The sequence below is a fragment of the Brachyistius frenatus genome, unplaced genomic scaffold (genome assembly GCF_029030835.1).
Source record: "Brachyistius frenatus isolate BFR_SWC_R1_liver_20210118 unplaced genomic scaffold, ASM2903083v1 Contig_3, whole genome shotgun sequence".
Lineage (NCBI taxonomy): Eukaryota > Metazoa > Chordata > Actinopteri > Embiotocidae > Brachyistius > Brachyistius frenatus.
The window spans coordinates 2,474,169-2,494,303 of NW_027210602.1; the positions used below are offsets into that span (position 1 = coordinate 2,474,169).

At 41.0% G+C, this 20,135-nt stretch overlaps 1 protein-coding gene across 2 annotated transcripts in view; it reads left to right on the plus strand.

The window, feature by feature from the left end:
• The window catches only part of rai14 (retinoic acid induced 14), a 39,874-nt gene extending 21,675 nt beyond the window's left edge, over positions 1-18,199 (plus strand). The window contains exons 4-21 of one of the 2 annotated variants that reach the window (XM_069703145.1): positions 1,572-1,660; positions 1,947-2,011; positions 3,165-3,222; positions 3,464-3,534; positions 7,317-7,423; positions 7,570-7,754; positions 8,421-8,446; positions 8,808-8,894; positions 9,329-9,418; positions 9,641-9,775; positions 10,291-10,392; positions 11,071-11,775; positions 12,167-12,648; positions 13,014-13,182; positions 13,289-13,456; positions 13,703-13,861; positions 14,705-14,770; positions 15,184-18,199. In XM_069703145.1, coding sequence (XP_069559246.1) covers positions 1,572-1,660; positions 1,947-2,011; positions 3,165-3,222; positions 3,464-3,534; positions 7,317-7,423; positions 7,570-7,754; positions 8,421-8,446; positions 8,808-8,894; positions 9,329-9,418; positions 9,641-9,775; positions 10,291-10,392; positions 11,071-11,775; positions 12,167-12,648; positions 13,014-13,182; positions 13,289-13,456; positions 13,703-13,861; positions 14,705-14,770; positions 15,184-15,270 — 2,851 coding nt within the window. In that variant the 3' untranslated portion in view covers positions 15,271-18,199. The remainder of the gene's footprint in view (positions 1-1,571; positions 1,661-1,946; positions 2,012-3,164; positions 3,223-3,463; positions 3,535-7,316; positions 7,424-7,569; positions 7,755-8,420; positions 8,447-8,807; positions 8,895-9,328; positions 9,419-9,640; positions 9,776-10,290; positions 10,393-11,070; positions 11,776-12,166; positions 12,649-13,013; positions 13,183-13,288; positions 13,457-13,702; positions 13,862-14,704; positions 14,771-15,183) is intronic. The other variant, XM_069703154.1, reaches the window with a different exon arrangement.
• The last annotated feature ends 1,936 nt before the right edge of the window (positions 18,200-20,135 follow it).

Here is a 20,135-nt window from a genome sequence, read left to right on the forward strand (position 1 = left end):
CAATGCTCCAATCTTTTCAGGAGGCACAAAGGAGGAGTCGACACGAAAGTATCTCTATGGTGATAAGACCTGATTGAAAGAAAAGTGGGCATAGTTGTGAGCATGTGCGTGTGCGTGTCCTACGTACACTAAGAGAAGGTTGAGCATGTGTGGTGGTACTTATTTATTTATTTATTTTCATTCTGCTCGCTGAGGTGGAAAGGGCTTGTATTGATGTTCTGCTACATACATGCACAAACAGGCACGAACAAGTCAGACAAAGAGCACTTTTTGCATAAAGGCTGATATTAACTTATGACATTCTTGGACGCAAGGCAGTGCTTTACCTGTAATACTTAAAATAACACAGTTCAGTGGGTAAGTTCATGTTGTGAAAACTGTCGGCACACTGTAACATTGCCGGTATATTGCTCCTGTCTCATTATGGCGGCTGCTCAATTCCTGCTTTTTTGTTAAAACCTTAAAAGTCCCATAATATGTTAATAATCTCGACGATTTTCATTTCGATAAATATCTGTTAAGTTTCTGGTTCTAGAGGGTAGGCGGAGCCATGGCAACAGGCTCACTCCTCTCCTCAGTGAGGAGGGGCTCTGCTTTAGTCTAAGAAGACATCCGTAAACACAGCCACAATTACAACTTATCACTATCGGTGCCGTCAAACAAAACTGAAAGCTTCAATATTCTGACTTCAAAGGAATAGTTTGATATTTTTTGTTTACACTATGTAAATGTCTTGTTGGGGGTCAGATGAGAACATCTAATTCATCCCAAACTGTATTTATTTATGTATTTTTTTATTTAATTTAAAAAAAAATTGTGTGTGTGTGTCTAGTCTGTGTGTGTGTGTGTGTGTATTTATTCTAAAATAATTATTTTGTATCTATCTTATATGTATTTGTAAATTTGTTCATATTGTGTGCACTTTTTGTTTTTTTCTTGCTGCTGTGACGACCGAATTTCCCGACTGTGGGATTAATAAAGTCAATATTATCTTATGCTTTCATGCTAAATATGAAGGCTACCCATGCTCTGTCCAAAGGTCATACAATCTACCTACAAAGCCACCAGTTAACACAAAAAAACCAACGGCAAAACAACAGACTGTAAAAAGTTGCTGAGCCGGCCTAAAGTTAATCCCTTGCAAAACCACAAACAATTGTTTTTTTCACTTTGGTTTTTGTACAAATTAAAGAAATACGATTTCTTTAAAAAAATCTTAGGGCTAGAGCTCCATATTTTACAGACAGATGTGAGTGATGCAATCGTGTTATCTAATGTTAGGCAAGAAAGCAAATATATGTATTTCTGTAAATGCAGAACCTTTTCGTGTAATGCCACTTCGTAAAGACAGCGAGAGATCAATATTCAGCATTATCTGATAGGACTGGCAGAAAAGGGGAATTTTTGACAAAACTTTCAATTTACTCTCACGAATGTAGCATCAGGTCATTATTAATGCTGCACAATTCTTTGTGTATAAGCTGTAAAAAGAGAAACATCTTTTTTTCCCCAGCTGAAAGTGAAAGTGCTGTGTTTCTAATTAGTTCTTTTCTTTTGGTTTGTGTGTGTAGTCTTCATGTAGCAGCTGCTCGTGGTCAAACAGACTGCCTATCTGTCATCTTGGCTCATGGAGCTGACCTGTCAATCACTGATGCTGCTGGTATGTATCCTAATTATAGAATATACGAGAATTGTTTAGACTCTTCTGTATTTGTGCATGAATATGATACATTTGTTCTTTAAATACTGTAAATGATAAAGTATAATGTATTAATCTTGTCTGGCACTTAAAACTAACTTAAGATAATATTTTAGGTCCAATTTATACAAAACAAAACTCAAAAGAATTCACATTTTTATTTCAAGTATGACTGTACCACTTTGTCACTAAAATCTTTGGCCTCATGAAGCTCTTAACTAAGGTCTTTCTTTAAAACTATGCTCAGGTTTTACTCCCTTACACCTGGCTGCCAAAAACAATCATGTGGAGTGCTTCAGGAAGCTCATTCAGGTAAGGTGCCCCCAAGTGAAGGAGGCTTTGTTTCTATAAAATCCCTGTTTTTAAGGTCCTGGGCCACCACTCATTCTTAATGCCCTGAACTGTACAATAAATACAACAACTAGCTGCAGGCTATCAAGCCAGATATTTATAATAACGCACAATGTGGTCCGACAATAACAGAGTGGTATTTCGTTGAATGCAATTTCTAGATGTATTTTACACCAAAAAGCACTAGAAATATGAAACTAAGAGTGTTTTAAGGACAGTGTGTATCAGTGTCCCACAGCAGGACTTTGTCTTGGATGCATTACTCAGAGCAGCAAATAAAAGAAGGCGTGAAAGCACATGAACCAGATGAAACCTACAGTCTGACCATTTTGTTAAGATGTCTGAAAGCAGTTTCGCTGCTTCATTTCTTCAGTCTGCTGCGTGTGTGTGTGTGTGTGTGTGTGTGTGTGTGTGTGTGTGTGTGTGTGTGTGTGTGTGTGTGCGTGTGTGCGTGCATGCGTGCGTACAGATCAGCAGATCTTAGCAAGAGGACAAACACACACACAAACACACTCTTCCTGCTCTGATCTGCTGACCAAACTATCTCATGACTGTCAGCAGCAGCTCAGCATCCCGGCTGGTCTGACATCCACGCTAGTCTTGCTGTCTGCTCGTACACAGCACAAGTTGTAATGCATTTTTGCCCGAATTTTTGTTAGTTGTTATCCGACTTGCTTTAGTGCTGTCAATAAGTAATGCCACTATTCATAACATGTGAAGGAGGTAGTAACTGTTAATAAACTATAAAGAGAAAAGAACAAAAACATGTAACTGCTGTAATACATTGTTTGCTACGCGTGTACATCTCCGGTAAATTTAATCTAATGTCGGATAAAAAAATTTTTTTAAATTTAAAGCACCAATGATAAACATATTTTGCCATCAGTTGTTTGGAAATTCCTTTATGTGTGTACTATTTTTCTTAAGAGATCAAACAGCTGACAACCAAACTGTTCCATGATAATATGGTAGTTTGTGTTATTTGGCGTGTTTGTGGTCTCTCAGTGAACTGTAGGGATTCACTACATTGGTAATATACACAGCACTAGATGTATTGCATGTCACAGACACCTGTTTTATTTAACAAAACAACTTTCCTGTTACAATCCTCCAGAGTAAATGTCCAATCGATGCTGTAGACGGCTCAGGAAAGACCGCTCTCCATCACGCTGGTGAGTGTCTCTGCAATCTGAGAGTTAATTATATAAAAGTGCTTTTATTGAAGGTCGGTCTGCTTGGAGAAGGACGTGGGAAAATATCTTGCGAGATTAGGTTTAAGATCTAACTTTATGTGGATAAAACCATCTACCATATTTGGAATTAAGTGATTAAACGTCATTTCGGCCACGTTAGGTTCAATCGAACATAATCCTGTTTTCTCATTGTCTGACTCTTGTTTTATTTCATCCTCAGCTGCCAGTGGGAACATCCAGATTGTCCAACTGCTGTGTGAACTCAAAAGTCCAATCAACCTGAAAGACGCAGTAAGTATTTTTAATATTACTTCCACTCTCTCCTCCCCAGACTTATTTTTCCTGGCATGATAGAAGGAGGCTCTGAAACAGAACTAAGACCACAAATATGCTCGACCGAGTCTCATTCATATCACTTTCTGCCGTGATATTTCCAGGGAGGAATTTCTTGAAAGGATTCACTTTGCGCTTTGGCTTTCTTTTGTGTTTTTCTGCTGTCAAAAATCTAATTTCCTTGTTTTTAGTGTTGTCTGCAACTCTGTATTCTCTCTTGAAGTTTATGAAGAGATTAAATGAAATATACTTTAAAATAGAAATTAATTGCTCAACTGTTAATCTGCGGTATGTTGGATCCTCGTTAACGGACATTTCCTCTCGTTTGTCCTGTTTTAAGATTGATTACTGTCCATTGTTTGTTTGCGTGAAGTAGAAGGTCAGCGTACTGTGGGAACTCAAGCCGCAGACATGTGGTCTCCATTGCAGTGACGCTCCATGCCTGTGGTTTTTACCCAGTTGGGGAGCGTGAGCCCAAAATGTTGTACGTGTGTCTGTCTGTAAGCTTGTAAAAGAAAAAGCAAAGTGAGAGAACGGAAATCAAAATGTCGCCCGTTTCTTCTAAATTTGTATTATCACGTTCGAGGGGGATAGACGTTGATGCAGTGATGCGACACACAATCGTGAGCCTCCACGGGCGTTTTTACTTCGAAGCTGCGCGACCAAATTTTGCATTTCACTCAAAAATGCGTATTTTCTAAATTTACACGTGAAAGACGGCAGTCATGTTGTTGTACTCCAAAGAAAGTGCTTTAACGCCGTTTCCTGTTGGAAGCAAGGGAAAGTGTGATGTCACTTTGATCATCTGCAAATGTGTGTGCGAGGTTTAAGCAGCTCTGTCTCCTGTTGGTGGACATATGCCGCAGACAGAGAAACTCAGAATTCATCTGGAACATATTGCCGTATCTGCCGTGTTTCTGCTCTGAGCGGAACATGCCAGCTTGTTGGCCAATGGACTGTAGCGTATCTGTACCTGATCTACTTTTGACTTCAATAAACACACAGCAAGACGTAGAAAGAAACGGAGAAACATCTGCCTGGTCTAACATACAGTAAGTCGGACAATGTTTGTAGAAAATGATTTATGTGTAAATTGTGCTCAGAGACTGTTATCCGACTGTAAAACCATACGCTTGCTGTCGGAAAACAACATGACACAATTCATAAACACGGCCTCGTAATTATTTTTCATCCGCGCGTTGGGTTTGAATTGGTCAAAAGCTCTTGGAAAACAATAGAATAGGCAGCGGTAAAATGTTAATCCATTTAGGGGACATTCTGGATATATATATATTTTTTTTACTTCACAACATTTATTTAATATTTTCAGTTACTAGATATTTTTTTATATTGCAATTTTACATACATATAAGCTTATAAAATATGATGCAATGCTATACATTGAGCTGTCCTCCACCTCGAGCAGCTACAGCATTAAAATGCTGTCTATGGATTAATAATAACTATTGTTATAATGATCTAATTATATATATTTGTGTAACACTACGGTATTTTTTTTATGCTTTGAGTACTTTCACTTTTAATATTTTAAGTATATTTTTACAGAGAACACTTAACAGACTTTTTACTTAAGCAACATTTTCAGAGCAGGATTTTTTTACTTGTGAAGACATTCTTACATTATAGTATTGATTCCAATACTCCATAATCAGAAATAAACAAGATTCTACTTTCTTTACTCGACAAAACGGTTGATAATACAAGAAACAGCCGCAGAGTGCTGAATACAGCGCTGCAGTAAAATAAGAAACAAAATCTAAAAATACAAAAATCTAAACTGCTGAAAAACTTGATTATGCATAAAGTGAGCCTGTAGTATACAGTGAAAGTGCAGAATATTACAAAGTGTTAGTGGTTATCATAGCTTAAAAGTTTACTTCACAATTCTGTCTTCTGTCCTGCTTTGGGGAATGAATGATGAATAGCCCGAAGAGTTCGGCATGGCAAAATTACAGTTTGCAACGAGATAAAAAAATAAAGCATGAGTAGATATTCAAACAAAGTATACAAGGAAGTAACTTAGTGAGTGCTTTAATTAGTTTCACCAGTACTGGAGTAATTAGTTTACTGGGTTCAGGTTTGTAGTAATGATTCACAGCCTGGGAATGAGGAGCTTGTTGGGAGTGGGGGTGGAGGTGTGTGGGGGAGGGAGGGGGAATAATATATTCACTTTCACAATTCACAATAGATTGATGATAGATTTTAATTGCAGTCCAACTACAGCAACAAGATAAACAATACATACATTTAATCTCTGCTACAGTTTGACCCACAAGGGAGGATTCAGAGTTTTTGGTTTGGAGATTAAATTGTTCATATAATGAATCTTTTGGATCGAAAGATGCCGTTACTCAGAATACATTAAGATTTAAAGCCAGTTTCAACTCAGCAAATGTGTGTCCAAGTGCAATATTGACAATATTGTTCCATGAGAAGTGCATTCGGCTTCAAACAGAGTCATGTTTTTTTTTTTTTTTTTTTTTTCCGTATGTTTTTGATCGACAGGCCTCTCAAACTGTAACTTGGTTATGATTGTTGCTGCATACTTTCCCCACCTCAGCTCTGCCCAGGAGATACACTGATGCCCAAATTTGGGTAATCTAGCTTTTAAACAACTGACAGCATGACAGCAAATTGCAAACAAGTAACACATTCAGGCACATAGGTGGTAACACACCTGCGCACCCGCATCTATCCACACACACACTGAATCTATTACACGGAGAAGAACAAAATTAGTTTTGTCTTTCAGATTCCAGAGAAGTTAAAACCCAGACTGAGCAGAGCAGACACGGGGCTGTTAAAGTCTTTAACGGAGCTCAGAGGAACCCAGAACATAGTTTTGTTCTCTGTGATGTGTGGAAACAGCAGCCTTGTAATATAAAACACACAACTACGCTGACACACTCTGCTGTTTCCCAAAGTTCTTTTAATTTTTCCAGTTGAACAAGACTTTTTTTTTCTTTTTTTTTTTTTAAACTTATACTGTTAACAATACAGATGGTTTGTGGACATGTCTGTTAATACAATTTATTACCGAGTTCTTTATTGTTTTGCGTAGATTCGATATGCTGTGTTTAAAACGGCCTTCAAAGCACTCTCTCTAGCCACATTTATAATTTCCTAATTTAATATTGGCTCGGTTAAGATTGTTTTTTAGGCAGCAGCTTCTTCTAGACTGGACGCCACCCTCAACAATCTTAACCAATCGGCTGTTAGGGTTGGACTTTGGTAACATGAGGCTGGGGTTAGGTTAAGGGTCATACTTGGGGTTAGGATCTATCAATCCTGGTGAAAAATGTGGGATGTTTCATGAAGTGCTGCCGTAGTCGGCCAACTCGGAGCAATAAACTCTACTGAGCCCATTCATTTAAAACAGCAGTGCTATCATTTGGGGATTTTCCTTTGCTCATATTTCTCTCTTTCTAGAACATACAGCGCTGTAGAAAGAAGAACAGCGTTGCCCTTCTCTGTCTATCTGCTGGGAAATGCATGTTCAGAGGGAGACGTTCAGTCTGTTTTCACATGAATGTGAGCTTTCTCTCACCACACAGATAGTTACCATACTCCGTGTCAAGGCCCACATCCTGATGTCGTACTAGATAACTTGTATATGGGTGTGTGTCTCCATATAATTCTGGGTTATGTAGGTTTGTGGTCCCCCTATACGACGATCTCAGTCATTTCTAATGTTTTGACAACGTCTGCTCATCCCAAAGGACGGCCTCGCTTCCTTGCTGTTGTCAGCCAAACACGGCCATGCTGAAGTCTGCAGCGCTTTGCTGGACTGTGGCGCTGAAATCAACACGTCCGACAGCAGCGGCAGGTAAAAACGCCGTCAGCGCACACACACACACACACTCAGACACCGAAAATGTCATGTGCGACTTGTTCTTGGATATTGGGTAGACGTTGAATTGTTGATCAGTGTGTACATTCGTGCATATGCACCTGGGTGCTTACGCTTCGTAGGACGGCCGTGATGCTTGCAACCGAGTCGAACGCGGTGTCTGCTGTCGAAGTCTTGGTTCAGCGAGGAGCAGACCTGTCAGCTGTCGATTCAGAGGGCCACGACGTCGTGCATTACGTCAAGCTGTCCAGCAACTCCGAAGCCAAAACTGCCCTCATGGCTGCTGTGAACAGATATCCGGTCTCAGGTGAGAGTTATGAACAAACGCACAGCACATACAGTTGAAAACAAAAGGGCAGTGTGGACCCCCCCCATCCCCCCCCCCACTTTAGTAAACAGACAGAAGACGGTGATGGATCGGGATTGTACATTTTATGGGCAGTTAAATGTCGCTCTACCTGCTGGAGACATGTATACTTGTTTCATCTCTTAAGGGCGTTGCATTGACGGGTTATTTCTCCAGAAGACTCACCCCGGGCCTAACCTCAGTCCTCACCCCAACTGGAACCAAAAAAAAAAAGCTTCTTGAGCTTAACATTTAATGGTTGATGCTGTGAGGACCAGCCCTTTGCTTGTTGGGTGCCCTTCAATGTTACTGTTCTCAGGCCTTTTGTCCCACAACATCATCAGTACCAATAGAAAACAAACACACAGACATACCGCCTCTGTGAGGTAGAGATTAGTACTGCACTGGTTTAAACACCAAGTCAACACTGTCATCTGTCGGGGAACTCTGGTTACTGTTCCTTTTTTTTTCTTTTTTCTTCTTTTTTTTGTGCTATTTTGTGTCTGCTATACTCAATGAATGTTCACCTACAGTAGATAAATGTTTGACACTGAAAGAGAAAGCCTAAATGATTACAGTTTTTAACATGCTCTCCACTTTTGCTGTCCTTCCTGTGTCCTTTGACAGATGCCAAGTCTCCTAGAAGTCCTCAGGTGAGACATCAGTCTATTTTTTGATTTCTTACTCGCATAAAGGCATTAAAGTTGCTGAAAGAAAAATGAAACTACACAGCCGATCAAGTATTAACGACAAGTCCTAAATTAAATATTTTCTTACTAGAAGAGGATTCATGGGTAAAAAGAGCGAAAAATGATTAATACAAGCCAACTTAAAATGTAGTTCAACGTCGGCTTCTCTGACGTGTCAGTGTCAAATTTCTCAGCTTTAGTTGCCGTTTTTTGAAAAACACAACCTAATTCGCTCCGTAGCACTGAGTGATTGACTCTCCTTTTACTAACCAGCACTGAATCCCGCCTTTCTTTTTCTCTCTGCCTCTTTTTGCTGGCTCCTCAGCATGATCAAGTTGCTAAGCTAAGTGATGAGCGGATCACAACCCCCAAAAAACGAAAAGCACCTCCACCTCCCATTAGCCCACTGCAGGTAAACGCATGTCTCTCTGTGTACCTGTCGGCTTGTATCACTGTGCCACTCTTTATAATAATATTAATGCATGTCTGCAGTTTGTCACGAGTACAGTTTAAGAGTGTTTGTGTATATTCAATGTTTTCGGACCGGAAATTCATTTTTCTTTAAAAAAAAAAAATTATGGTGTTTGTTAGTATACTCATTTCATTTATGTACTAATCTGTCTTTTGTTTACCAAAGTTTAGGTTAAGTAAACATCTAGGGCAGTAATAACTTTTTTTTTTTTTTTAAATTGTTGCATCATAAAATAATGACATTTTAAATTATGTAGACTGGGTTTTAAATTATAAACATAAAAGTAGTTACTGGTATTTAACACTGCTGATCGAATATTGTTGAAGTTTATGGGGGAAATTAATGCACAAATTGTTCACTTACTCTTCACTCAGAGCTCTGGACCCTCTTCTCCTTCAGTCATTACATCTGCCGGCACTCCTGCATCCAGCAAAAGTGACACTCCCAAGAGATTCAACTACAAGGTAATACAAAACCATCAGACACTGTTAACAAATGTAATAATATTAAAACTGCCCAAGCCATTACTTCGTATTTTCCATGTAGGTTTGTTGTTGAATGTCGTGTACCAGTCAGATCATTTCTTGCCCTCAGCGTTGATGTGCTTTTTTTTCTCCCCTCTGCTGTGTGTTTTTATTTCTCTTTCCCGCCACCCGTCGCTCCTTTCTCCTCCCCTTCTTTCAAAGGAGGATGAAATTAGAGGAACGGCACTGAGAGACGAGGTCGAGAAGCTCCATGAGCAGAGAAACATGCTGCTGGAGACAATCGAAGACCTGAAGCAGACGGTGGAGACGGTGACTGGTCCTGAGCTGGATACCAAGGTGATTATTTATCAATAACGCGACAGTTACTTATTTACACTACGCATGAGCAGATTTCAAACCAGGTGTGTTAACTAGAACTAAAATACCTGAGCAAAGTTAATGACATCATAGTAAGAGAGTATCAACACACATTGTAGAGGGCTGCACATTCAGCTAATGTTTGTTGTTATACAAACAAATTATAAATAGATCATCTGTAACTTTGATTCAAGTTTTAAGTTAAATATAGATAGATATTCTTACATGGATATTTTGAACTTTGATTAATCTTAACTCTTTTCTATGCATTATAAAGTTTTAAATCAACACTACTTGTCTAAGTTCAGTACTGTACTCCGACAACAGAAGACTGCTGAACTTTTTCACCTTCGGCATTCTTGAAGGAGGTCTAACCTAAGCTCAAGACGTGTCACGACTCGCGTTGTTTTTCAGCAGGTAGCTTGTGGTCCTCAACGTTGCCTTTATACTTCCGTGTGGCATATCAATGTGTGTGTGTGTGTGTGTGTTGGCAGGTCGAGCAAAGTTTTACAGCATCTGCAGCTCTGGTTTCTGCTCTTCAAGCCAAGGTTACTGCTCTCACTTTGGAGAACCAGCAGCTTGCAGGCAAACTGAAGGTATGTAACCCACTCGCTCTCATACTCACGAGTTTAACCATAAACAAATAACCGAACATACTCAAAGTGACGGCAGCACACTGCATATTTAAGCCAATTAATGCTTCCTATTCTTCACGTGAAGGCAAATAACTTATACTACAGCAAAAGAGGCATTTCAGAGTTCGCAGATGATTTTTTTCCTTACAAATAAAAATTACATTTCTCTGTGGCTATAACAAGGCAATGAGCAAGTAATGTAGTTATTGTATAGTAGTAATAGAACATGTAAATAAATAAATAAAAATACATGTAAATGAACTTTAAGGATAAAAGGAACAAATGAAAATATAGAACAGGTTCACGTTGTTTCAAGTCTGTCTTAAAAAAAATGGAATCATCCGTCCTGCTCCTAATGTGTTTGAAGAAATCTTCTGTTAATAATAAATTATGTAAATGCGGTCATCAATTGAAGCTGTACTCCTGTTTCTTTTACACACAGTAAACTATTTTTTTATTTGAAGGAATCTCCATATAGCTTTTTACAAATGTTACAATTCAAACTCCTCCATGTAATGACAGACTTCAGCCACAATAATTTCACTCGTACAAGAGATTGCTGCCTTGTTTGTGAGATTTTTAGATTTCCACGCTCCCTTTCTAACTCTTTCTCTTCATGCTGCAACCTTTAACTCACAGAAACATCCGTCCCAGCAAGGAAATGAGGACTTGAAGGACAGCAGTCGCCCAAACAGCATGGCCTCCAACTCCTCCTTCCACTCTACCCAGGATGAGTTTGAGTCACTGCCACAAGTGCCCTCCACCACCCAGGTGGGCGGAATCAGAGTCGAGGAAGAGGAGAGTGAAGGAGGAAGAGGAGGGAGCGAAGAGGAGATCAGACTGCTGAGACAGGCACTTGAGAGCGTTCAGATAAAACTGCTTGAGACCAGGAAGGAAAACCGTTCGCTTCAAGCTCAGCTGAAACCGGAGCACGGCAGAGAAAGAGAGGAGGATGAAAGCGTCAGAGAGAAAGGAAGAGAAGAGGAGTTGATGGAGAGTCTGGCGGAGCTGCAGGCAAAGCTGACGGACACTCAGGAGAGATACCACCAAGCCATGGAGGAAGTAGATGATATGAGAGCACAGATGGGAGAAGGTGAGCCGATGGAGAAGCAGGAGGTCCGGAAAAGCACGTCGTCCACACTCGAACATGAAGTGAAACAGCTAAAGTCCCAGCTCGTCCAATCAGGATCCGAGCAAGATCAGGCAGCGCAGCGAATCAGACAGCTGGAGGAGGCGCTGAGGAGGACGGAGGAGGACACACGGACCATCAAGGAGAAAGAACAGATGACTGCACAGATGGAGGAGGTGTACAAGGAGGCCCAAGAGGAAGTCAGGATACTGCAGGTGAATAAAGGATTCTTCTGTAAGACTAAAAACGCAACTTTATATACTTTTTAAGTTTTGCGAATTAAAAAAAAAAAAAAAAAAAAATCACAACGATTTTTCCTCAGTTACCTCAAGCAGTATCAACTGAGTCAGTGTAGGTTGAAAAAAAAAAAAAAAATCTTGAATTATATAAAACCTCTAGTTTGTTTCTCGTCTACTGCTTGAAGCAGGCGGCTCAAGGCTGCATTAGTTGTTGTAAGTGAACTTTGGCTAAATCAGAATGAAAGTAAAGAGAAGCAAAGATTAAACTGCTCTTTAAGTCTACTTCCTTTCTCTTTTCTAATGGCACATTCCCTTCATCTCTCCGGTTATTCATTCGTGCTGTTATTTATTCCTCCGCGTTGTTCAGGAGGCTCTGCGGGGCACCGTGCCAGTGGAAGCTGCAGCCAAAGACTTTGAAGAGATGAAGGCTGAGCTGAATGAGGTCATTGCTGGCCTGCAGCGCCGCCTGCTGGAACTGTCGCACTCCTACAGCGAAACCAAGAGTCAGCTGAGCGCCGCTCAGAAGCACCTGGCCGACGCCCGAGCTGAGGGCGGCGCAGCCTCATCTCCCTCCTCAGAGCTGCAACAGGTGCAGGCGCTGGACAGCAAGGTGGAGGAGCTGCAGGCGATGCTATTTGAGACCGAGAAGAAGTACTCGGCCACGCGAGAGGAGATTTCGCAGCTGAGGCTGGAGGCGGAGGCTCAGGCACAGAGCTCTGTCGCCCTTGCCGACCACACGCAGGTGATGTCGTCTCTGGGAAATGCCATCAAAGAGCTGGAAAGCGAAGCAGAAGCCCTGAGGGCGGAGCTACATCAAAAGACCACGCAGTTGGAGGCTCTTCAGAACAGGTGGGGGGAGAACAAACATTTTCAGTATTCGGCCTCCGTCTAATCTTTCCTCTCATTGATTACATCAGAACTAGTACATATCCTGTTTTAAAAAAGGTGACTGAGCTAAACTTTTCGACAAAAATGTAACTGGAGCCTCTGAAATACCTGATTATAAGCACGTTTCTTAAGGTATGTTAAAAAAATTAACAAATGCAAGTGAGCAGAAAAGACTGGAGCTGCAACAGCAGCGACAACGCTTATCAAGATGGTTTCTCCTACTCTGGTGATAAGGTTACCAAGTTGAATTTTTTTTTTTTTTTTGTTGCCTGCTACAATAAAATGCACTTGAGCACAAGTGGTTCTTGTATCTCCTTCACAAACAGGCTGACGACCGAGAAAGACGTCACTCCAGATGACTCAGTCTCTCGTCTGGAGCACGAGACCATGCGGGAGCAGCTGGAGGGCGAGGCGAACCATCTGACGCAGCTCCTCCAGGGGGCCCTCAGGAAGCAGGACGAGATGGCTCTGGAGGCGGCTGACGCCTGGCAGAAGGTGGGAGGAGAAACCAAAACAAGATATTCACAGCGGAGAGTTCGAAAACATTACAGAATCATTTAAAGCCATCCAGTCTTTAACGCTTACTTCTCCACCCGTTAAGGCGCGGGATAATGGCGCAGAGCGGGAAGCCCTGCAGGAGCTGATGATGACGAGGGAGAAGGTGAACCAGACGCTGACCTCCAGACTGGCGGAGTCCCAGGACGCTGTGTGTCAGCTCAAGCAGCTGGTGGAGAACCACGTCGCATCTGAGAGAGAGAAGAACAAGAGGGTCAGTAATAATCTAGAAGAACGGTCACCGACTGTGAACTTACTGCCACACGATTTGTTCGTTGTTTGTAACATAAGCAAGAGTTTACCCAAACATTCAATCTCAATGCAGTCAGTCTAGTTAAAGCTTTTTGTTGTTGTTGTATTTTTCACATTATCAAACTAACTGTACTTTTTTTAAAAAAAGTTACTTGTTGAATTAACCAGATTTTTGTTGTTGTTGGTATTTTTATGTTTTCCCTTCCAGATAGATGACCTGTCTCGGGAGGTGGGGAAACTAAAGGACGCCTTAAACAGCCTATCACAGCTCTCCTACAGCTCGTGCTCCCCCTCCAAGAGACAGCAGCAGAACCAGCAGCTCGAGACGATGCAGCAACAAATCAAACAACTGCAGTATCAGCTGGCAGTAAGATTTCTTCGACCTATCGTTAAATAAAACACACAATATTTCCCCATTTTGAGACACAAAAGTGACCCATCAACACTACGGAGCCCCCAAAATCAAAATGTAATTTAGTGATTCAAAATAAAAATGATGGGTTTTAATGTAGGATTCGGAGAATTTTTCAGTCACTGGGGGCAACATCTGCCCCTCCATCAGTTTAAAAAAAAATTTTTATGGGCGTTCTGAGATTTCTCGGGGCATCTTATGTTCCCCTCACCGATTATAATTCAGACTCCGGCTGTTTCTGTGGTTGAATCTTCGCCTGGCTTCACCAGACTATATTGCTCACAGCGTCGGTTGGAAACCCTGCTCAAAGTAACGTTTGCTCAGCCACTCTGAAGGACCGGCCAATCAGCGACCAGCGTTGGGGTGGCTGCGTTTTGGTCACGTTGAGAAGTCGAGCATGTTTTTCTTAAAGCGGCTGCAGCGGTGGTGGAGTTCTTGGCTGGTTTCAGTGCGTTTCTGATCGATTAAAGCTGCTACAGTAGTTTCAAAATGAAAATGAGGTCCACATGCGTGATGAGCATGATGTCACAGGCATCATTGTGACAACCAAAGCACGGTCATGTCTACAGTCACAGTGACAGCTCTGCCGTCCCGAGGTTTCACATAACCGGAGCTCCGGTCTGTCTCAGCAGAAAAAAAAAAAAAAAAAAATGCTTAACTTATTACGCATTACGCAGAAATAGTCAGGAAAAAAAAAATTCTAACTCTGACCTTCCAAGGGCTCCGTACAATATAAATATTTCTTTCTTTCTAATTATCTTTCAGTAATAAAGTTTGTTGCTCGTGTTTTCTTTGTAGGAGTCAAAGAAGCAGCACAATGAAATAGTGTCAGTCTACAGGATGCACCTCCTCTACGCGGTTCAGGTAAAACCATCTATTGTTTTGTTTGTTTTTTAGTTGACTACAGATTGCCAATCTTAATTTTTTTTTTTAAAAGGACTAGACCACCCAAATTATGAAAAGAGGATTTTGCCTCTTTACACGTTCTGTCTTTTTATATGAACGCGGTTCAAATTAATTACGTGAATGTAGCGTGTGGATTATCCAGACCAACCAGGACGTTATTTGAGGAAAGAAATATGTTTACTTATTTTATTTATAATTTGTCATTGGTTTGAGCAAACACGAAGCAATTCCCCTTTAAAACCTGCTCGCATCAAACCAAACCTACAGGAATGACTGAACGCCACTGGAGGCCAACGGGGAGTTTGATATATTGCATGTAAATAGACGTCGGTATTTTATTTCATTGCTGATCCTGCGCCGTGTGCCTTCAGGGTCAGATGGACGAGGACGTCCAGAAAGCCCTGAAGCAGATCCTGATGATGTGCAAGATGCCAAGCCAAGCCAAGGAGGCCTGCTGAGACTCACCGGGAACGGTTTCCCAAAAGCATGTCGTCTTGAAACTGACGACGAGAAAGCCCGACACCCGGTGCCTCTGGATAAACCTTGAGTACTTGTTTGCAATGAATTGGTTTACAGTCGTGTTCGTTGCCTTTGCTAGTGTCATTTTTGACCCGTTAAGATCTTGTGCCCCATGTACACCTGATATTCCCGTGATCTGTACCTGGGTAACTCGACTGGACACGTGACGACACGCGGCAAATGCAAACGCGCGAGCCGGACCGTGTTCGGAGGTGGTCCGGCTCGCGCGCGATTGGCTCAACCAGGAAGATGTTCAATCTGAAAACGGCGCGCGCCGCTTATCTACAGTTTGGGGTTTCGGGTTGAACGTGTCCTTTTTTTTTTTTTTTTTTTTTTTAAATGGTGCAAAACGAGGCTTCGAGGTTCCTTTTCTCTTATTTGACGAGTGTGTCACAGGTGTTAACCAATCAGCGGTGACGTTTATATAAACCCCGCCATATTTAAAGGCGGTGCACTTTTGTAACACAAAGTTTCGCTGGTGTGAGTGCAATCACCTGTACATTGTGACCTCATCAAGTGGCACGACTTTTAATGTCGTCTAACTCAACCAAACCCGACAAAGACTGCAGGTACTAATGTTAATGACGGCTCAGCAAAAAAAAAAAAAAAAAAATCCCAGGGAGTAGCCTGGCCTCCCTTTACCTGGGGACGTGCCCCCGTTTGTTGACATGTCAAACTATCAATACCTAATTTGCATATTCCGATTTCAGGGCTCTCAGGAGCATCACAAGTCATTTTGGGCACCACCTAAGCCGAATCATTGTGGGGAGCATCAAATTAACAAAAGTACCTTTCCCAGATCGAATGGTTCAGTTTTTCCCTGGTGGGCTCCTTAAACAAGTATTGTTCGGTTGGGCGTTTTATTTTAAGCTCCAGCTTTTCAAAATGTTTCGAAACTTTTTTACAGATATTTTTTTAATTTTTTTTTTTTTACTAATAATCGTAAAAAGTAATGTGAAGTTGCGTATTTGTAACAGAATAACACAGATTTCTGGGGACGGCAGCCTCAAATCCGCCTCCAAATACACGCGCCAGAGTCTTCCACAAACGTTGGGAAAACACAAGAGGTTGGTGTGAAATCGCGAGGCACAATCAACACGTTTTAACAACAGGATAAAAAGCAAAGGAGGAGTAACGGATCACGCGCGTCAGGATCCAGATCACGCGTTTATACCGGGTGTAAATGGGGGGCCGTGAAGGTCATAAATGTTACGATGGAAGCTATTTTTGGGAAACCGCAGCCCGGCACACAAGATTCTGCGCATCAAGCCCAACCGATCCACTCGGATGAACCAAGCGGCTGTCCTGTGTGCACCAGCCAAATGAATGATTTCAGTACGTGCACGTTATTAACGCCACACCGAGAATGTGCAGTAACCTTAAATCACACGCAGTTGCACAAGTGTGATAAATCAAACATTCAGTCCTGTGTGTACTGTGTCGTAAACATTAATGTGCGCGCTGATCGGTCCAACGGAGACGGTGAGTTTGTGTCTGTTACAACATGCACTTAAGAGAAATAAAAGAGAGTTGGCGCTGCTTTTAATAGTATCTATTTTATGATACAACAGTGTTAGTGTTATTTGAATTCTGCTCAAAATGTTGTCCACATTTTCCTGATACAATCTAAATTATTTGTGCCCTCTGAACAAGTCATGTGACTTTGTCCACACAAATGTTTTTTTGGTCGCACTTCTTTGAAGAAAAAAAGCATCATACGGTTGTTTTTTGGTGATATTTTCCTATTCGGCAAAACTGTGTAAAACTATATTTTACTGAATTGTATTGCCATGTCATGTTTTCTAAGTTACTGTACTTTGATGAAGAGGTTTGATAGCTTGTGTTTTTGATGGCCTTGTTTTGTGTGTGTTTGTGTGAATGAGAAACGTTCCTCGAGTATAACGACGCACTATTTGTTCTAGTGACACCCGCATTAGTATATTTTCCTGTTATTATTCTTATTTCGCATATAAAAAAGAGTTGATTTTAACTGTTTACTGTAGAAAAACAAACAAAAAAAAAAAATAATTCAACTGCAACACAGGCTCAACAGAACGAGCTGAATATTTGTGTCCTTTTGACTCGGTGGATAGTGAGATTTTAAATTTCCTCCTCTCCTGTCTTCTCTGACGGTTTGGTCTTTTGTGAGCAGATTCTTACTTAAAGAGCATGTCAAAACAATTGGCCGAAATCAAAAGGTTGCGTTTCACGTAAAACGAGACTTCTCCTGTCACGTGCCTGTAATCACACAGTGTTATTTCTAGTAATTTCACCAGGCTTCCTTGTGCCATCTTTATTAATTTATTTACCTGGAATGTTTTTGTTTCATCTGCTTTGTAATACTTCTGTCTCTTCCAGTGCCCCTTGGTAGGTACAGAAACACACTGTACAGTGTTCGAGGATACATTTCAAACGCATCTCTGAACTGTTCACACCACACTCCTTTGCCTTAGCGCTGTACTTAAGAGCCACACGACCTTCCTGCTCAACAGCGTTGGACACCGTTCAGAATAAAAACGACACCAACACTGTTTGACTGGAGTCCGATTAAATGAGTTTGTATCCGAGTGACTGACCGTCTTCTTTTTTTTTTTTTTTTTTTTAAATAGTTCACAGAGATTTGTTTGACCCCGAGTAGAGCCTTTGCATGTCTTCGGTTGTAGGACGCCATGAACAACTTCCTCTTTCTTTCTGTAGGCCTTGACTGAAATGTTTCGTACCAAGAAAGGGAAAACAAAGAAACGGCTTCTCTCGGTTGTTTCGTTTACTAACAGTTTTGTGGTGACGAGAAAGAAAAAAAAAACAACTGCTCATTTGCCAACTGCATTTTACCCTAATTAATAAATTTTCAAGATACTGTACCATCAACTGTGAGTTTTGTATTTCCTTCCTGATACAAACCACGATGTTTAAAAATGGCCTGATTATAGCTAAACAAGACAGTTTCCCACTTTGAAACTTGAATAGCGTTTACGACAATACACAGTTTGTAGTCATTGAAAAAATTGTGGTCTCATTAGTTCGTCTTGCAGTTTTCCCTGTTTTCTACAAGCCGTTATAGAGCCAAGAGTCTGAATAACACATACACATTTTTAAAACAAAACCGCGACTCCGACGCATCTTTTTCCAGGCAAACTTAAACAAATCAAAACTAAGCATTTCCAGGATTTGCCACTTCTAAATCGGCAGCATTTCCAGTAAAAAAATTAAATTTCTCCCAAATCACACAGATTTCACAACTGGCTTTTCACCAACAAATTCCCAGGGAAAAAAAAAAAAAAAATACCCCTTCTCAAGTACCATTGTCTCTGGGTAAACAAGATGATAAGACACAAATCAGGGCTTTAAGTCAGATGGAGACTACTTTGTTTCAGTTCACATTTGCCAGCACTGACAGAAGCTACCACGAGTTTTCTTTGTTCATGCGAGAGTAATTAAAACATTTACTTCAACGTGACTGTGTTATGGCCAAGAGCTGGAGCAGAATGAAGACTAAACGGGTAATTAAAATGGCCACTAGATGGCAGCCGTTGCCAACACTGGATCCCTTACGTGTCCCATAAAGTGGTCCCCGCTCACACGTTTTTACATATGGGAAACTTAAAAAAAAAAAAAAAAAGGTGAAATAAATGACTGAAGAAACATCACAAACTGAAAGCATGTTCATAATGAAAACTATCTTAATACTGTGCTGTGATCATCCGGGCTCTCCATCAGCGTCATCGGAAGATATCCAAAGAAGTAGATACGTACTGGAAGAGAGGTGTTTGACCACTCAAGAGACATGAAGGACTCACACCAAGGCACAGTGAAGCCGTTTTGGCTTCTCGTAGTGGCTCAAACGTTACACCGGTTACACGTTGTTGTTTTGTTTTCTTTAAATCTGTCAAGGATCCTGCAAATGCATTTTCTTGATCATCCTCCAAACTCAGAAGAAGAAATAAACACCCCCAGAGTTTGAAATACTCGGCAAATATAACAAAAATTATAAGATGCATTGTTTTGTTTTCCTGTCGGCTTAGGCACCCACCATGCTCCATGTCAACACTCTGTCCTCCCTCAATGTCCACTCAGCTTCAGCTCTCAGAAGTCCAGCCAGCCTGCCTCCCGAGTAATTTATCTGCCGCTCTGTTTCCTCTAACCGGTGGCACAACCACTTCGTTTCCTGCCCTGGCTCTGTGTTCTGCCCGGTGGGCAAACGCAAACGCACACGCACACACACCTCTGCCTTTACACGACAACTTCCTGTCAATCTTTGCTTTCCCACACGTTCTGCCCTCGGGCCTCAGGGGTTAGTGCAGAGAGATCTGGTGCTGTGATCCTAATCCAGTAAGGGCCCATATTTGTCAAGCATCCCGGGACTGCAGTGGGTGAGTGGCAGCATGAACTCTGCTCAAATGGTTCAATGTGAAGATATCTGGCGGAGGGGGGGGGGGTCGTCAAACATATATTTTGGTCATTTCTGTGTTTGTATTTGGTTATTCATCTAACATTAAATTGATTATTATCAATTATCGATAATTCAATTTTCAGATAACTGAATGATTAACGAAATCATATTTCAAACGGAAATGACAGACTCCCTCACTGCAACTACTCAAAAATGTTTTTTTTTTTTTGTCTTACATGATAGAAAACTGGTTATATTTAGCTTTTCTACTGTTTTCTAGAGAATTTAAAAAAAAAATCTGTTTATTGAGAAGTAATCTGCAGATTTATTTGTGATAAAAAATAATAATTAGTTACTGGACAATTTGGAAGCAAAGTTGCCCTAATTTAAATATTCATAAGTAAGATATTGGAT